Genomic DNA, 15,360 nt, shown 5'->3' with positions numbered 1-15,360 from the left:
ACAGCTTGAGTTCTTATCTTATGGACAAATATCTTCATATACCCGAAATTCTCACAAACCAAGTACTTTCATGTGTCTAGGCATCTTAGGATAGAAGTTGCTTGTCTTTGGGTGTTCAGAGCCTCCGGCTGATGAAAGGATCGACTTCATCTAGCCATCTTTGGCTAGAGCACTTGCATCGCCCATCTGGGCGTCCATTGCGAGTTATTTCCGGAACAACTCAGCCTCTCTCGGACTCTCATTATTTATCGCTGCGGATCTTTGGCTGGTGGCGTCTTTACCTAACCATTATTATAACTCTGATCTAAATCTTCAATCTGCTATTGTCATAGGCGACAAGCTTTATTTAACTCACCTAAAGCTTTAATGTTTCCCCCGGTCAAGCCTAGGGCTGGGTTTAGTAGTTGAGTACCCTAAATTCCCGAGGCTTCGTGTATGCTGTCTTGGCTCATATTCGTCTGCGGCCTTCTTGGCTATCAACGTCGTTGCAACATTGCTGAGGAATCGAAAAGGAGAATCGAGGCATATTCCCCGACAATGCGGTTCTCTGTGATATGCAACGTCAGGTATCAAACTGTATTGTAGCCCACATACCGAGGCAGGCCCTTTTCTCATGATCCTCCATGCAGTCATGGCAAAAGGCATGCAAGATATAAGAAACGGCATAGTAAGCAATCAACTCCTTCGACAGAAGGATGGCCGAGGAGGTCAAGGCTCACAACCTTTGAACATTTCTGCTCGACAGCCCTGCTTCCTTCTGTTTGTGTCTCTGGGAAACTAGCTTAACAGAAGAGATGCAATGTCTAAGGACGTTGACTATCATCCAGAAATTGAAAGCTCGCTTTACCTCTTATACAGAAGTCAAGACCACATGCAGCAGTATTGATGTCTCTCAAAAGAATATTTGATACAGCCAAATATGAGTACATCATTTTCGCTTTCTACAATATACCGTGGAGGAGGGTTAGCCTGACACACATGAGGGCAGGCACCGATTACTTTGGTTTCGTTAGCTCTCGAGACCAGGGAACTCAACGAACCACAAGCTTAATGACGCAACTCGAACACACCGGAGGCGTCGGAGTTCATGCATGGAGTGTTCAATCTACTGAGCCTTTAAATACCATTGGCAATTACTTCGGTAATCTATAGAATAAGCACGGGAGAGTCGTCCGTTCCGAGTATCCGAAAAAGCCGGGACGATCAAATTGACGGACCCTCTTGTTCTCCGATATCCGTCAACGAGATACCTTACGTGGCGATTGACTCTGGACGGAGATAAGATACGAGCCGGTGAACAAAGAACAAAACGTTCACAAGCTTGCCTGTAACAGAACAGAGTCAAAAATAAGAGAATGATGATAGGAAATACAATGCAATTTTTTTTTTTTATCAAGCTGGATAAATGCACAAGATCATTATCCAAAGCTGGAGTTGTATCAACAACTGATGATGTCAGTCTCAAGCTCCGATTGGCCCCGAGCTCATGCGTAAGCCCGCCTAAACTCCGCGGATATGGTGGGGGCAGGTAGCTTAGCAGGCTTAGTTTACCTGCATAAGCAGAAGCTATGATGAGGTGGAACTGAATTTTTGACCTCAACCTTACGAGTGGTTTTTCTCTCACTCACCCTCAAAAACCTCTCACTTCCTATCATTAAGCTTCGTTCCTACAAAGCATTGCATATCTGCATGTTATTATTCTAGGATCTGAAGCGGATGGTCCCGTCTCTTCTGTCAGCATCGGGGTAAACGCCACAAAGAGGGGCTCAAGATCCCTCATTCAGCCTAAGACGTCAGCATTCGAGGCTCAGCATCAATTCGCGCGTATATCACCAGAATACCCTTCCATCACAATTTCACTCAGTCAATTCGACTCTAAAGATTCATCAAAATGAGTCGTTTAGCGGGTTGGTTCCGGTCTGGGACCGCGACGCCTGCCACTGAAGCCAACAGCGATGCTGGTTCAATCACCACCAAGGATAACATGGCCCGGGAGATGGAGGACATTGACGACGCCATGGCATCGTGCGGTCTCATAATGAACGACGATATCGACGGAGCATGGGAGAAGCTGCAGACGGGAGACTCGTCCTTTCACCAGCTAGGATTGGCAGTCACTATCTTCATGCGCTCCGTGCTGGGCTTTGAAAAAGCCGTCATGACCGAGACAACCACCAAGCTCGATGAGTGTGAAGCGAAAGCTTGGGCGGACTACAAGAAGGCTCAGAAGCATGGCAAAGCTCGTGCGGGGAGTAAATTGTATCCTCCCGGTACAGAATTCGAGCTCGTTCGTGCGGAGACGCAGCTCATGGGCGCTGTGGTGGGTGTTTTGCATGAAAGTCTCATCGATGCGATGAAGAGTTTTCTCAAGCTTCGCAAGGCATTCATGACGCTTGATGCCATTATTGAGGCTGAGGCGAAAACACTCAAGGATATGCCTCAATCAACTTCAGAGGCATCGCTATCTGCTAAACCAGCTACTGAATTGGACAAGAGCATGGAGAAGCTTGATATTGAGTCGGCTTCTGGTACCCAGACACCTGCGAACGGGGACTCTTCAAGCTCGTCAAGCATGGAGGACGAGAAGATCGATGAAGGTGCACCCCTGCGTGAAGCTCGATCCAAGCCTACTGAGTCCGACTCTGTTCTTCTTGAAAACCCTCTGGACATCTTTGTCCACTCTGGGGCCAATATGTGTTTTGGTATGATCCTTCTCATGTTGACCCTCGTTCCTCCCGCTTTCACTCGTCTTCTTTCCGTCGTTGGCTTCCGTGGTGATCGTGAGCGTGGCGTTCGTATGCTCTGGCGCTCCACTGCTTACGCCAACGTCAATGGCGCCATCGCTGGTCTTGTCCTGTTGTCTTACTACAACGCTCTTCTCGGCGCAGTCGACATCCTCCCCGATGCGAAGGATTTTGACGAGGGTGCTGAGATTGTAGGGCCTCCACGCGAAAAATGTGAGAAGCTTCTTGCATCGATGCGCTCTCGATATCCCGACTCGCGACTCTGGCTCATTGAAGAGGCGCGACTGCACAGCAATGAGCGAGACCTCCCCAAAGCCGTTGATGTTCTCACCACCGGCGGCGAGTCCAAGATGAAGCAGGTCACAGCACTCAATAACTTTGAGCTCTCGCTCAATTCAATGGCAATCCAGGACTGGCCTCTTATGCGCGACTCATTCATGCGATGCCTCGAGCTTAACGACTGGAGTCACGCGCTGTACTACTACATGGCAGGCATCGCCTCCGTCGAACTCTACCGCGACGCCGTAGCCGCCGGGGACAAAGATGAGGCGCGCCGCCAAAAAGCCAAAGCGGAAGAATACCTACGTAAGGCGCCAGGTGTAGCGGGTAAGAAGCGCTTTATGGCGCGCCAGTTACCGTTCGAAGTATTTGTTCAGCGCAAGATACAGAAGTGGGAGGACCGCGCTAAGAGCTTTGGCGTCGATCTTGCTGATGCGATTGGACCCAGTCCCGCGTTGGAGATGAGTTACATGTGGAACACCATCAAGCGCATGGGGCCCGCTGAGCTTGAGAAAGCAGTTGGGGGGATGAGCTGGGACAGATGTACTGCTAAGACGGAGGTGGTGGATAAGATCAAGGCTGAGGTTGATGAGATGGGAGCGTGGGCGCTCGTCAGCGCATCGTTGTTCCGCAACCAGAAGAAGTTTGCCGAGGCAAGGGACTTATTGGAGACGCATGTCTTCAAGTTTGACCGGTAAGTTCAAGTTCAACATTCCACATTGCATCACTTCGACTAACAAAGGTAGATTCGCATTCAAGGGCCCGACCAAGGACGACTACGTTCTCGCCGCGGCAGTGTACGAAAAGGGCGCCATCGCATGGTCAGAGTGCTGCAATCCTCCCGAGGGCACACCCGATGAGATTGCGGCGTACAGACGGGAGAAGTACGATGAGTGTGTGAAGCAAATGGATGTCGCCAAGGTATGGGAGACCTTTGTGCTGGATACTAGAATTGGCATGAGAGTTCAGAGCGGCATTGAAACGCTCAGCTGGTTTGCGAAGAAGATGGGATATAAATAGATGGATCAAGCAATGGGACGGATGGGAGTTTGTACACTTAGATGGCTGCACGTTATTTGCTGGGAAACGACTTTAATGTCAATTGGAAGAATGGACCTCATTCAATTGCCGGCGCGTTTTGATCGCAATCGCGAACTCCTCCTCTTACCGCCATCATCTCCATTCGTCAATTTGTCAATCCCTCCCTGAAGAGCACTCACACCGCTATCCAACTTATCCGCCGACCTCTCCTTGACGTTATGTTTCTCAGCCTCAGCCCTCACATCATCGAGTACATCCCTCCCCCTTCCCGTATCGTTCGCCCAGTCCAGAACTCCCCAGGCACCGAAATTGCAATCGCCTCCGCTCGCGTAATGAATCGCTCTGCGACGCGTCATTCCACCCATGATTATGCCAGGGACGACACTGTACCCTGACGTGGTGATTGTCTCTTCAACCGTGCAGAGCGCAAGGAAGAGGAAATACGTTACCATGTGAGGGCGCAGGGCGATGGCTGGGAGGTACATTGGGAAGAAATGATGGAGAAGAAAGGGGATTGGGTGATCTGCAAATACGAGAAGACTGTACGGCGCTGCTGATCGTGCGTGACTGAAGCGTTTGTGAAGTCTTCCAATTGCGCCGCTGGAGTGAAGAAGATTGCGATGAATGTAATAAGTCAACACCTCACGCCCCGTCATCATAAGCACCAAATGTTTCGCCAACTGCCACGGCAAAGGCAGTAACGCCGTCGGGTTAAAATCATTCTCACCAACGACATATCTAAACGCCAAATGCGACGCGCCCTCCAGCAACGTCACGCACAAAAGGTTCACCAACACGAGACCCAACTGTCGCGTAAGCAAGCGCGCATCCCGCGGGGCAAGCGAAGCACGGCCGCCAAATTTGATCGACTCAGCGATGCTTGGCACACCCGTGTCAAAGAGTAATGATACCAGCGACGGTATGAGAAATAGAATTATGCGCGTTGCGAGGGAGCCGATGAGGCGCACGCGGAAGGGCGTGTGGGTTAGGACGAACGTCGTCCACTGGACGTAGAAGAAGAAGATGTTGAGGGATGTGGACCATGATGCTGAGGCGGGGGAGAGGAGGTAGGATATTATTGGGAGGGACAGAAGGACGTCCATTGTTAGTGACTGGCGATGGGTATTGTGGCGCAGATGTAGAGTTTAGGTTGGAAATGCCACGAGATTTGTTGCTTAATTTTTGGGTTTATTTTAGTGAACGGATGAGGATTGTTTCATTGGCATGACGTCGCGGTAGTTTCTATCCTGGAAACTGGGGAGATTTGGGATGATGATCTGGGGCTGGGGAATGACGTCGATGTGGCTAAGGTTCAGTCAGCCACAAACCTGATAGATGGAGTTTGATGCAGACGACACAGAGAACAGCCTAAAATGCAGTGATCTCGATGTCATTTCCTACTTCCAGCGTCTGGGAATATCGATGGATCTCATGTTTGGACTGGTTGATTCTGTAAAGTTGGGCCTACGGCAATTGAGAACATCTCTGTTAGCCCAGATGCAGGTACCGTACCAACAGATGCAAGGGAGATGGATAAGCACAAGGGCCAGAAAATAAGGCCATGGTTCCATGCTTGGCAATAAAAACAAACAATATCAACAATAATCTCTCCATCTCTTTTCCCGGTAATTATACAGTCAACTATGCTCCGTGAGATGTCACTCATCGCAGCCTAACAGATTGGATGAAATTGGTCTACTCTAATCCAGACAGCTCCAGTCTAAAACGAACATCCGCTGTGGAGCAGTGGAGTTTCCATTTAATTGACCCCTTCTACCCGTCGCAGATCACAGAATCTCCAACCGACGCCAACACTTCAGTCGAGATTCTGGATGTCCTTGTAGCTAAGTTAGAGTTTAAAATTCTGAAACTGACAGTCTAGACGGATTGATTGGAATGTTGATAAGATGGGATGTAGATTTATTTGTTGGATTGGTGCAGGGTCTACGCTAACGGGAATGGAATAAGCTCCAGGGGAAAACTTACTTTCAGGGGTCCAGAGAGTGGACTCAGGGGTGGATTGTCACTGAAGAGAGTGCGCGAGAGAGGCACAGCGATAAACAAAACAGAATGAGATCTGAAAGTGTTTCTGTCTTGTTTTTTTTTTTTTTTGTTTAGAGATTTGTCACTCTTGGTCATGCGCACTTCCCGTCGGGGCGCACGCTTCCGAGCTGGCGATAGCGTCCGTGGCACGTAAAGCAAGGTAACCTTCAGCCCCTTAAGGCGTGGCATGTTGAAACCATTCCTCCCCCAGAATCTCGACTTGTCTATTCCATTTATTTATTCTCGACTGTAGTAGAGTCTAAACAATTGGACTGCAATATGAGTCTCGGGCTCTAAGGCTGATTGATTGGCCCACTGTCCCTGTCTTAGCTTCTGTATACCCCCTAGCTTGGCCTTGTCCCCTCTCCCATTTTGTCTTTCGCTTCTCCTCGTCAACCAACTTCCATTTGCGCGACCACCAAATTATTACCCAACCCAACTTACTCTTTATCCTTGACGTGGTTGATCTCTCTCTCCCTTTGTTGTTTTTTTTTCTGGTTGTCTTCTTTTCCTTCTTTCTCCCTTCTCTGTCTTCCACGCGACAACCGGAAGATAAACCCACTTGGCTCAATCTAATATTCCTAGTACAGCCACCGCGATCCACCATCACCACTTCCACCAAACGAGCTAATATCCCCAGAGAGAATCCTCCCTCATCGTGACACTTTTTTACTCATCCCTTATTCCAAGGGTGAGAAGCCGCGCCACCCTTTGTCTGCGCGAGACACTATCGTCGACCCGCGAGACACAGCATCGCGACCGCTGCCTCCCTTGACATCCACTTCTTTTTCTTGACTCGACCTAGAGTCCGTCGCCCTAGCCATGGATTTTGACTCGGCTGATATTCCCCCTATCCCTATGCGCGCCCATAATCACCACGCTCATTCTCGACGACGCTCTCTCCAAGGCCCCTCCTCGTCAAAGCGCAACTCCGGTCTTCCTCCCGCCAGTCCGGAAGTCATCTCCAACCTCATCACCAGCCTCAGCGTCATCTCGAAGCCTGCAACAAACCATTTCGAAGCGTCGCCAACGAGTCTGTCACTACCCGCGAGTCCCGGGAATGGTAGCTTTGGTGTGGACTACGGAGCGTTTCATCAGCCTAGCCTTGACGACCTGAGACAAGACCCCGTGTCACTCGACGAACTCGCTGCTTTACCTCCTGTCATACGCACCTCGAAACCTCCCAGCGGTTATTCACCTTTGACTGCGACAAAGAGCCCGAGAAGTCCAAGGAGTCCAAGCCGCGAGGGTTCCGGGGGACTGCGATCGTTTATTCGAAATAGTACATCCCGACCGTCGTCAAAAGGATCTTCAGCTGCATCGAAGAACGATGATGCCCAGAGTATAGGGAACCTTTCGATCGAACGTCGCGGCGCCTCGACCCCCGAGTTGAACCATAAACAATCGCACGATAGCTGGGGTAGAAAAACATCAAGAAGTCAAAAGGGCCTGATGTACATGAGTTCTAAGGAGCGCCTGCGGGAGAAGGAAGCCGAGAGGAAGAGGGTTTCGGGCGGAGTTTCAGCTTCGTCGTCTGGTGCTCTTCCTGGCGAAAGTGTTCACAGCGGTGGGCGCAGCGATCCATTCTTTGCTGAGACTGCCATCCGTGAAGAGTCACATTACGAGCTGCCAATCGAACGCCCGATGGATGCACCTTGCGCTATTCCCGCGCGAAACTCGAGTCTTGCAAAGACGGGTCCGCAGAAGAGATCAAGCGCGAGGAGATCAAGACGGGAGGATGGTACGACTAATGATGTGATTCCAGAAGGCGAGGAACATAGAACTCGAGATCGGGAGTCAAGTCGAAGGAAACAGAGTCACTCGGGACATGTCCAGTCGAGGTCATCCACCAGATCACCCGTTTATGGCCTCAAGGATGCTTCTCCGTCAAAGAGTACCAGTGTGGCGGGCAGAAGTTTCCTCGACGTGAATGACGGCTTCAGCGACGAAGAGGATGAGGGCGCACCATTTCCTGCTGTCGCTCAAGGCCGGAAGCGGGATCAGAGCAATGACCGCAATGATCGGAGACGATCCGGACGACAGAGCCCGGCACCAAATGAGGCTATCAAGGTTAAGCGCAGCAGCTCCCGACTAAAGCGTTTGTCTGCACCACTGAATCACAAAGTCGACGAAAGAGCCCGCGATTCACCCAGTCCCCAACCAGTCCAGAATCATGCTCCGGCTGGTTACGAACGCCCTCAATCCGCCGACTCTGTTGATGATGCTGTCGAGTCTTACTTATGCTCACCACGTTTGTCGCAGAAGATCCGACATCCTCAAACAGGTCGCGTTATATCCTTCTCAGAAGTCGGTGACTCTGAAGGTTCTGCAGTCTTTTGCTGCGTCGGAATGGGATTGACGAGATACATCACCGCCTTTTATGATGAGTTGGCACTGACGTTAAAGCTGCGGCTTATTACCCCGGATAGACCGGGTGTTGGCGATAGCGAGCCTTATTCTGATGGCACTGCTACGCCGCTGAGCTGGCCAGGTAAGTAGATGTTTGTTAATTGGGAAGTGCGCGCTAACTGTTGCAGATGATGTTTATGCTATTTGCCAGACCCTCAAGATCACAAAGTTCTCTATTCTCGCTCACTCCGCCGGCGCCATTTACGCTCTTGCTACAGCACTTCGAATGCCTCAACATATCCGCGGTCGAATACACCTCCTCGCGCCGTGGATCCCTCCCTCCCAAATGAACGTCTTTGGCACCTCGCAAACTCTCCCTCCAACCAACGCTATCCCTACCTCGCAACGAATTCTCCGAGCACTCCCGACGCCAATCCTCAAGGCTGCAAATAGTAGCTTCATGACCGCGACGAGTAGCTCAATCACCAGTTCATTACCCAAAACACCACGACGAGGAAAGCGAAAGAATAATGGCGGACGAGACAGCACAGCTAGTTCGCGTAACGTTACGCCGAGCTTGGATAAAGAGAACGTGTATAACAAATCACCCGGTCACGGCGACACGGAGTTGGAACCTCCCAATGCCTCCGAGAATATGGACAGAATGAGCATTCCGCAAGGTACAAGAGGTGATTCGGATATTATCGCAGCCGCAGCCGACGCCATGGCAGACAAGGAACGCCAAATGACCTACGACCTCCGATTAACGCACGCTATTTGGGAACTCGCCACAACAGGTGCAAATCCCGCCGTCGATCTGCTCGTCTGCCTCGAGCGTCGTCACACAATCGGTTTCCGCTACGTCGACATCACAAGACCCGTCGTCATCCACCACGGCAGTAGAGACACTCGCGTCCCCGTCGATAACGTAAAATGGCTCGGCAAGACAATGCGACGCTGCGAAGTTCGTGTTCTCGAAGGTGAAGGCCACGGTCTCATGGCTAGCGCGAGTGTGATGGGCTCTGTGCTTATGGAGATGAGTAAAGAGTGGGAGGATTGGATGAAGGTCACGGGCTCAGATGGGAGGAAAGACCGTGAGAGGGGACGACGAGGGACGCTCGTGCGATAACAGTAATGTTTTTAACATACTTGTCCGATCGGTCGGTCGGTCTTGATACCCCAGAGACGGGCTTCATGCTTGGTTTGGTTGAGGGACCAAGGTTGGAGTATGATATCTCGTTTGTTTCATATATAACATTAATCTCGGGGACTGCCATGTCCCATGTAATGTCTTTTACATATCAACGCTTAATGATAGCTTCTCTCAATGATACCTTCACGCTTCTACTTTAATTAATTATCCCTCCGCGAGCATTCTCGTCCAATCAAACTTCCGCCATCCCTTCTTGAAGCCATCCACTCTAGGATCGCCCCTCATCCAGCGCCCTTGCTTCTTCATAACATGCGGCTCCGCATCAACAATGCCCCCCAGGACTTCACGCGCGAAAAGATCGCCCTTTGGCCAGCGACCCGCATCTTCAACGACATGGCCCAATCCACCATCTAGCGTAAACCACACGTGAAAATACGGCATCTCCTTCGCGATACAGCGTCTAAACGCGGAGCGGCCCATGCCGTCGCGCGCTTTCGCACCTGTGTCGATGATCTTGCGATGCTGACTCCACTCTTCATCGGATGACAGGAACGCCTCTTTGAAGTACGCAGGAGCCGTGGCGCCTTCTTCGTAGGGTATCGGGACGGCGACCATGGCTGCGTGCATGCGCCGATGGGGCTGCGCTGCGTTTTCGTAGAATACGACCTCGCGACCTTGTTCGTGATACATGCGCGTGAGACTCTTCATGAAGTTTCGTATTTCCTCCCACTCATCGTCATCGCACTCTAAAAGATTCGCGCGGTGTGCGAGAGGGACGATGACGGCGCCGCCGGGGGAGATCTCAGGTTCGGTCGCGAGGGTGAGGAAGGCGCGTGTTCCGAGGGCGATGACGGGTGCGAGGGGCGGTTGGTTCTTGTCTTCGTGGTGGCACAGGGGACAATTGTCCAGTGCGCGAGACATCTTCTGGAACTCGGATACGGCCATGTTCTTGAGGTTGATGTCGGATTTGTGCAGGCGCTTGGCGAGCTTCTCGGCGTTTTCGTCCATGTAATCCAGATCGTTATCGAACTTGCCGTCTTTTGCGATACGTTCTGCTAGACGGAGACCTTCACCGCCTGCTTGGTTCTTCGTGCGACGTTCCTCGCGAACCATATCGTCAATTGTCATTTCTGTGTTCTCTTCCACGTTTCCGCGCTCACGACCGCGTTTGTTGGTGATGGCTTTAGCTTCGTTACGCGTACCGGCGAGCTGGCGATTGTCCATTACGCTAAGAACGACGGCTTCGGGGTTGGATTGGGCTGTGGCGAACATTGCTGCGGCTTTGTTGTATTCTTCTTCGAGCTGGGCGGCATTTGGGGCGCGACGGAGCTTGGCTTTCATCATTTGGGCACGGAGACGGTTGAGGGCGGTTTGATCCATCACGGGAGTTGATTGGGGATGCGTGTCGGGAATTATTGTACCTTGTTCGGGTTCGGGAGGTGGTGAGTTTTTGCGTTGGTTCTTCATTCTCTCACGGTAGAGGTCGCCCGTTGGCTTGTCGTGGCCCTTGTAGTCTTTACCGTAGATCTTGCGTCGTTCCATCTCTTCCTTCTCTTCTCGCGCGTCGTCGAAGTAGCGTAGATCGCCAAAACGTTCCATGGCGACGTCTTCAATTGGACGACCGCTTTCTTCAGCTGCTGTGTAGGCAGCTTTGAGCTTTGTCATTCGCCATGAAGAGCCAGCGTCGCCGAAAGTGTAATTTACAGTTCGTTCGGTTGGAATGTTGAGCTCATCGATGGACTTGCCCTCGTTCATGTCTTGGATATGGGTGTTAATCTCGCGCTTTGATACGACACGCTTTGGCTCGGGTTTTGGAGGCGGCGACTTGTTCTTGTCGGGTCGGTGGATATAGTCGACCTCGATGGAGGAGGGAGCTGCCATCCAAGAGTCTCGCTGGAGGGATCTCGATCGGTCGACTGGGTCTTGGCTGGCTGGCTTCTCCTCGTCGGGGATGGGGAGATCTTCTTTGGGGTCTGTTGTCTTGCGATGGCGGTCGTCGCCGTGTCTTCGCGATCGGTGGCTGTCTTCGTCGTCGCGTGAATGGCGCGAGCGTTTATTTCGGTGACCATCATCTTCTTCATCGTTTCTCCGACGATGGCGATGTCTATGCCCGTCTCTATCTCTGTCTCTTTCGCGTTCTGAGTCGTGTCGATGATGATGTCTATGTTTGCGATGTCGCTTTTCGTCGTGGTCGCGTTCTGCTCGCTCCCTCTCAGCCTTCTCAGCGGCCAGCGACTTTTCAAATTCGTCCAGACCGTCCATCTTGAAGGTGTGAAGCTGTGGTAGGTGCACAATTCAAGTGTTGATGGAAAAGAATTGGTTGGGTGGACTGAGCTGTTACGTCAGGAGCGAAAAGCTGATCCAGCTCAAAGTGGGGCCATCACAGAGCTTATTATGACGAAAGCTTCAGTGGAAGTAAGGCACCCTAGAGCTGCTTCGACCGAGACATCTTTTGTATATTCTACACTTGCTGAACATCTTCCGTACGGCCATTTCAACTTAGATGGGATATTTGATCGTTGTATTTCTGTTTCTTCTTGAAAATAAGGGATTGGTGCGATTTATCACGTCGTTTCATGACTTCTCACGGCATAACCTCCAAACAAGCAATTTCTTCATATTTTATGCAGCCAACTGATTTTGTTATTGAGAATCTTCAAAACTCAAAAGGATATCTACATAAAAACAAGCACAAGGGTATTAACTGAATACACTAATTAGGTACGTAGAGAACTGTTGCTAAACAAAACAGATATCCTGTCACCTCATTGACGTGCCTTCTGAGCCAGCCATGACTTGTAGTGATCATCCAACGTCTCGCTCAGAGGCCGGTACACTATCCCAAGTTCCTTAATACCACGTTCATTACCAACCTCAAACCGAACTCCTAGATTAGCCCGCATCCACTTCTGCGTCAGCCCGAAAAGGGGTCCGACAACTCGTATCAGTAGATTCGGCAGCTTATGGCGCGGAAGAGCCCAGCGGCGCTTAGCTTGAGGACGTATCTGCTTCGAGATATCGACGAATCTCACCATCTCCCTGTCACAGACAATGTATCTCCCCTGCGCAGACTTAGTCTCTGCTGCCCTGGTATGTGCCGTGGCGATCTCCCTCACGTCAACAGTGCAGAAACTCAGATCAGGCACGCCGAACCAAAGCTGTCCGCTGAATAGTTCATCAAGCAAGAAAAGACTCCCGGAATCTGATCCCGTTGTGAGTGAAGGGCCAAGAACTAGTCCAGGGCAGATGACAACCATGTCCCAGCGTGACTGAGCCTTTTGAATTTTCCAAGCTTCTTTCTCGGCGACAACTTTGGAATAGTGATATGGATTGTGAGCAACAGAGCTTGATTCGTTGAAGTAGCTCTCACTGAGAATGTTGTCTTTCATGCTTTTCACATCGATGTAGTCTCCGAAGATAGCACCAACTGAAGCATGTTAACAACTGTAACCCTGTAGAGATTGAGTTCTTACTAGTTGATGTCAAAACCACCCGTTTGACACTTTCGGTGCTGTTCACGCTGTTCAAGACGTTTCGAGTTCCTTGCAACGCAGGCTCTACCATCTCTTTCTGTCCATCTTTGATCTTCTCGGCCATCAAGAATGGCGAAGCAACATGATGAACTACCGAGCAGTCTTTCATAGCAGGTTCAAATGATCCCGGCTTGAGAAGATCCGCTTCAAAGAGTTCTAGTTTCCCCGGGTATTTCTCTTGTAAACTTCGTAACGGTTGGACTTTTCGTGTGTTGTTCAAGTCGCGTACAGTAGTATGCACGTTATATCCGGCTTGCAGGAGCTGATTGACGAGATGAATGGCGATAAAGCCACTGCCGCCGGTGACCATGTGGGTATCTAATGCCATGATGCCGAATTATGCGCCAAAGATGCTCCAGAGATGTGTATTACTTCTCTTCTCGTTGATGTGGATCAGCGAAGCCTTATAAACAGCTTTGGATCTGGTGTTTCTCGGTGTCCGCGGATGTCGGTGGATACGTCGGCATTCTTATCCTGAATTTAGGGGGTATCGATGAGTTAACCAGCACTATAAAGTATCTACCCCGCAACTTTAAAGCAGATCTGATGGTAACTTGAAAGAAATTAACATCAAGATCGGTGCCCGCGGGCCGAAAGTCAGTCATTCCTTAGGCTCTAGTTATAGAGAATGGCTACTTCCGTCAGCCTCATGATTCTTGCTGCGGTTTTAGCATAACGGAAAGCTCTCGATGATAGGAACTAACCTTGATATCGTATTCATAGTTGCTAAACGCTCATAAAGGAATGTTTGGTAAGATGTATCAGAGGGGCTGTTGCGCAAATCAACTAACCTCCATACAAGAGTTGATCCAGGTCAATTCCAGTGTTTGAACCACACTTTGCCCAATGACAGGCTCGAATCTCTCTGTACCATGACCTCCTACATCCTACAGCCTCACTAAACCATATCAGGCAATCCGACATCTTATCACCCCATACCCAGCTCCCAAGACCGCCAAGCTTTCCCAATCGCATCCTTTACAATTCAATTGCTTGTCCTCTTCACGTGTCTCAGCGACTTAGAATCTAGAACCGACCCGCATCTCCAGTTCGCCCCCGAGCTATCTCTGTTTAAGGGTTGATCCCGCAAGGATAATGCTCCAATCATCCCCGCAGACCTCGGCCTACTCCGTATGGGGTGAAGGCACAAAAAAAAGTTACACAAGGGACGAGGCAGGGAAATAAAAAACCTCGGCTGCGGTATTTTCGTCCTGATTTATTCCCTTTTTTACGAAAAACCTGTCATTTCTCATTTTGGTTGAGCACGCGACATCAGCTTTCCAAGATGGCTGCTATTCCCGATCCCGAAAAGGAGTCTAAATCCGAAACGCCAAACATTGCCAATGAGGATCAGCTTGGAGTTCAGAATGTGTATGGCGATGAAACGCATAGAAGGCTCAAGGGCCGGCATATCCAACTTATTGGAATTGGAGGAACCATTGGCACTGTTCTTTTCGTATGTCTTACAGTTATCTTCGAAGCTACGACTGAGCCTCCGACCTAGCAATTCAACCAATGGCTAACATCATTCCCAGGTCCAAATCGGCAAAGGTCTAATGCAAGGCGGTCCAGGAAGTCTTTTCATCGCCTTCTCCTTCTGGTGTCTAATCGTCCTCACCATCACAATGTGCATCGCCGAAATGGTCTCTTACACGCCAATCTCATCTCCGTTCGTCCGTTTTGCGGGTACCTACGTCGACGAAGCTCTCGGATTCGCCTCAGGCTGGAATTTCTTCATCTTCGAAGCTGCGCTGGTGCCCTTCGAAGTCACGGCTTGTCATTTTATTCTTCAATTCTGGACCGATGCGATTCCCGTTGGCGCGACTATTGCAGTGATTATTGTGCTGTATGCGCTTATCAATCTCATGGCGATTCAGTATTTTGGCGAGACGGAGTTTTGGGCTGCCATCGGAAAAGTCATTTTGATTGTTGGACTGATCTTCTTTACGTTTATCGTCATGGTTGGTGGAAATCCGCAGAAAGACGCGTTCGGGTTTACGTACTGGAAGAGTCCTGGAGCGTTTGCCGAGCTCTACTACGACGGTGCCTTGGGTAAATTCGTGGGCTTTCTGGCTTGTCTCATTCAAGCAGCCTTCTCCATCGCTGGTCCCGATTATGTCGCCATGGCAGCTGGAGAAGCCGAAAACCCTCGCAAGATTCTGCCCCGGGCTTTCAAGACGGTGTTTTACCGGCTGACTTCTTCTTCGTGCTCGGATCG

The 15,360-nt window shown here is 50.5% G+C and overlaps 8 protein-coding genes across 9 annotated transcripts in view; 3 read left to right on the top strand and 5 right to left on the bottom strand.

Moving 5' to 3' along the window:
• Nucleotides 1-861: 861 nt before the first annotated feature.
• On the bottom strand, nt 862-1,089 carry FOXG_20599 (uncharacterized protein; the record flags this gene model as incomplete). The annotated part of the gene is made up of 2 exons (XM_018400876.1): nt 862-941; nt 1,071-1,089. 2 exons carry the CDS (start codon nt 1,087-1,089, stop codon nt 862-864), a joined length of 99 nt encoding a protein of 32 aa, XP_018250042.1.
• Nucleotides 1,090-1,559: 470 nt separating this feature from the next.
• Nucleotides 1,560-5,289, top strand: FOXG_11683 (uncharacterized protein). The gene is made up of 2 exons (XM_018391403.1): nt 1,560-3,717; nt 3,770-5,289. Exons 1-2 carry the CDS (start codon nt 1,892-1,894, stop codon nt 4,041-4,043), a joined length of 2,100 nt encoding a protein of 699 aa, XP_018250041.1. The 5' UTR covers nt 1,560-1,891; the 3' UTR covers nt 4,044-5,289.
• Nucleotides 4,017-5,301, bottom strand: FOXG_11682 (uncharacterized protein). Its single transcript, XM_018391402.1, has one exon. The coding sequence runs from the start codon at nt 5,165-5,167 to the stop codon at nt 4,145-4,147; it is 1,023 nt and encodes a 340-aa protein (XP_018250040.1). The 5' UTR covers nt 5,168-5,301; the 3' UTR covers nt 4,017-4,144.
• An 893-nt stretch (nt 5,302-6,194) lies between these two features.
• FOXG_11681 (uncharacterized protein) lies at nt 6,195-11,943 on the top strand. The gene is made up of 2 exons (XM_018391401.1): nt 6,195-8,598; nt 8,645-11,943. The coding sequence occupies exons 1-2, from the start codon at nt 6,930-6,932 to the stop codon at nt 9,583-9,585; spliced, it is 2,610 nt and encodes an 869-aa protein (XP_018250038.1). The 5' UTR covers nt 6,195-6,929; the 3' UTR covers nt 9,586-11,943.
• Nucleotides 6,287-8,566, bottom strand: FOXG_20598 (uncharacterized protein). The gene is made up of 2 exons (XM_018400875.1): nt 7,280-8,566; nt 6,287-7,186 (listed from the first exon to the last, which is right to left on the bottom strand). The coding sequence occupies exon 2, from the start codon at nt 6,712-6,714 to the stop codon at nt 6,367-6,369; it is 348 nt and encodes a 115-aa protein (XP_018250039.1). The 5' UTR covers nt 6,715-7,186; nt 7,280-8,566; the 3' UTR covers nt 6,287-6,366.
• Nucleotides 9,040-11,956, bottom strand: FOXG_11680 (uncharacterized protein). The gene is made up of 2 exons (XM_018391400.1): nt 9,606-11,956; nt 9,040-9,478 (listed from the first exon to the last, which is right to left on the bottom strand). Exon 1 carries the CDS (start codon nt 11,869-11,871, stop codon nt 9,814-9,816), a length of 2,058 nt encoding a protein of 685 aa, XP_018250037.1. The 5' UTR covers nt 11,872-11,956; the 3' UTR covers nt 9,040-9,478; nt 9,606-9,813.
• A 279-nt stretch (nt 11,957-12,235) lies between these two features.
• On the bottom strand, nt 12,236-14,193 carry FOXG_11679 (cinnamyl-alcohol dehydrogenase). Of its 2 annotated transcripts, none has more exons than XM_018391398.1 (3): nt 13,847-14,193; nt 13,083-13,797; nt 12,236-13,036 (listed from the first exon to the last, which is right to left on the bottom strand). In XM_018391398.1, exons 2-3 carry the CDS (start codon nt 13,468-13,470, stop codon nt 12,375-12,377), a joined length of 1,050 nt encoding a protein of 349 aa, XP_018250035.1. In that variant the 5' UTR covers nt 13,471-13,797; nt 13,847-14,193; the 3' UTR covers nt 12,236-12,374. The 2 variants fall into 2 exon arrangements, with proteins under 2 accessions (XP_018250035.1, XP_018250036.1); XM_018391399.1 differs by having other exon boundaries at nt 13,083-13,774; nt 13,847-14,010.
• Nucleotides 14,194-14,284: 91 nt separating this feature from the next.
• The window catches only part of FOXG_11678 (uncharacterized protein), a 2,265-nt gene continuing 1,189 nt past the window's right edge, over nt 14,285-15,360 (top strand). The window contains exons 1-2 of the mRNA XM_018391397.1: nt 14,285-14,598; nt 14,678-15,322. Of these exons, the coding sequence (XP_018250034.1) occupies nt 14,428-14,598; nt 14,678-15,322 (816 nt within the window). The 5' untranslated portion in view covers nt 14,285-14,427. The remainder of the gene's footprint in view (nt 14,599-14,677; nt 15,323-15,360) is intronic.

Source organism: Fusarium oxysporum, chromosome 10 (assembly GCF_000149955.1).
Source record: "Fusarium oxysporum f. sp. lycopersici 4287 chromosome 10, whole genome shotgun sequence".
Lineage (NCBI taxonomy): Eukaryota > Fungi > Ascomycota > Sordariomycetes > Hypocreales > Nectriaceae > Fusarium > Fusarium oxysporum.
The sequence above is the reverse complement of the archived record's forward strand: the minus strand, read 5'-3'. Positions and strand labels throughout refer to the sequence as shown.

Excerpts from the sequence above, each read along its gene's own strand:
- FOXG_20598 (XM_018400875.1), bottom strand. The coding sequence starts at position 6,714 with ATGGTGGATCGCGGTGGCTGTACTAGGAATATTAGATTGAGCCAAGTG.
- FOXG_11680 (XM_018391400.1), bottom strand. The coding sequence starts at position 11,871 with ATGGACGGTCTGGACGAATTTGAAAAGTCGCTGGCCGCTGAGAAGGCT.
- FOXG_11679 (XM_018391398.1), bottom strand. The coding sequence starts at position 13,470 with ATGGCATTAGATACCCACATGGTCACCGGCGGCAGTGGCTTTATCGCC. Across the intron at positions 13,037-13,082 it reads GGTGGTTTTGACATCAACTA|TTGGTGCTATCTTCGGAGAC; the intron begins GTAAGAACTCAA and ends AACATGCTTCAG.
- FOXG_11681 (XM_018391401.1), top strand. The coding sequence starts at position 6,930 with ATGGATTTTGACTCGGCTGATATTCCCCCTATCCCTATGCGCGCCCAT. Across the intron at positions 8,599-8,644 it reads TACGCCGCTGAGCTGGCCAG|ATGATGTTTATGCTATTTGC; the intron begins GTAAGTAGATGT and ends TAACTGTTGCAG.
- FOXG_11683 (XM_018391403.1), top strand. The coding sequence starts at position 1,892 with ATGAGTCGTTTAGCGGGTTGGTTCCGGTCTGGGACCGCGACGCCTGCC. Across the intron at positions 3,718-3,769 it reads CATGTCTTCAAGTTTGACCG|ATTCGCATTCAAGGGCCCGA; the intron begins GTAAGTTCAAGT and ends TAACAAAGGTAG.
- FOXG_11682 (XM_018391402.1), bottom strand. The coding sequence starts at position 5,167 with ATGGACGTCCTTCTGTCCCTCCCAATAATATCCTACCTCCTCTCCCCC.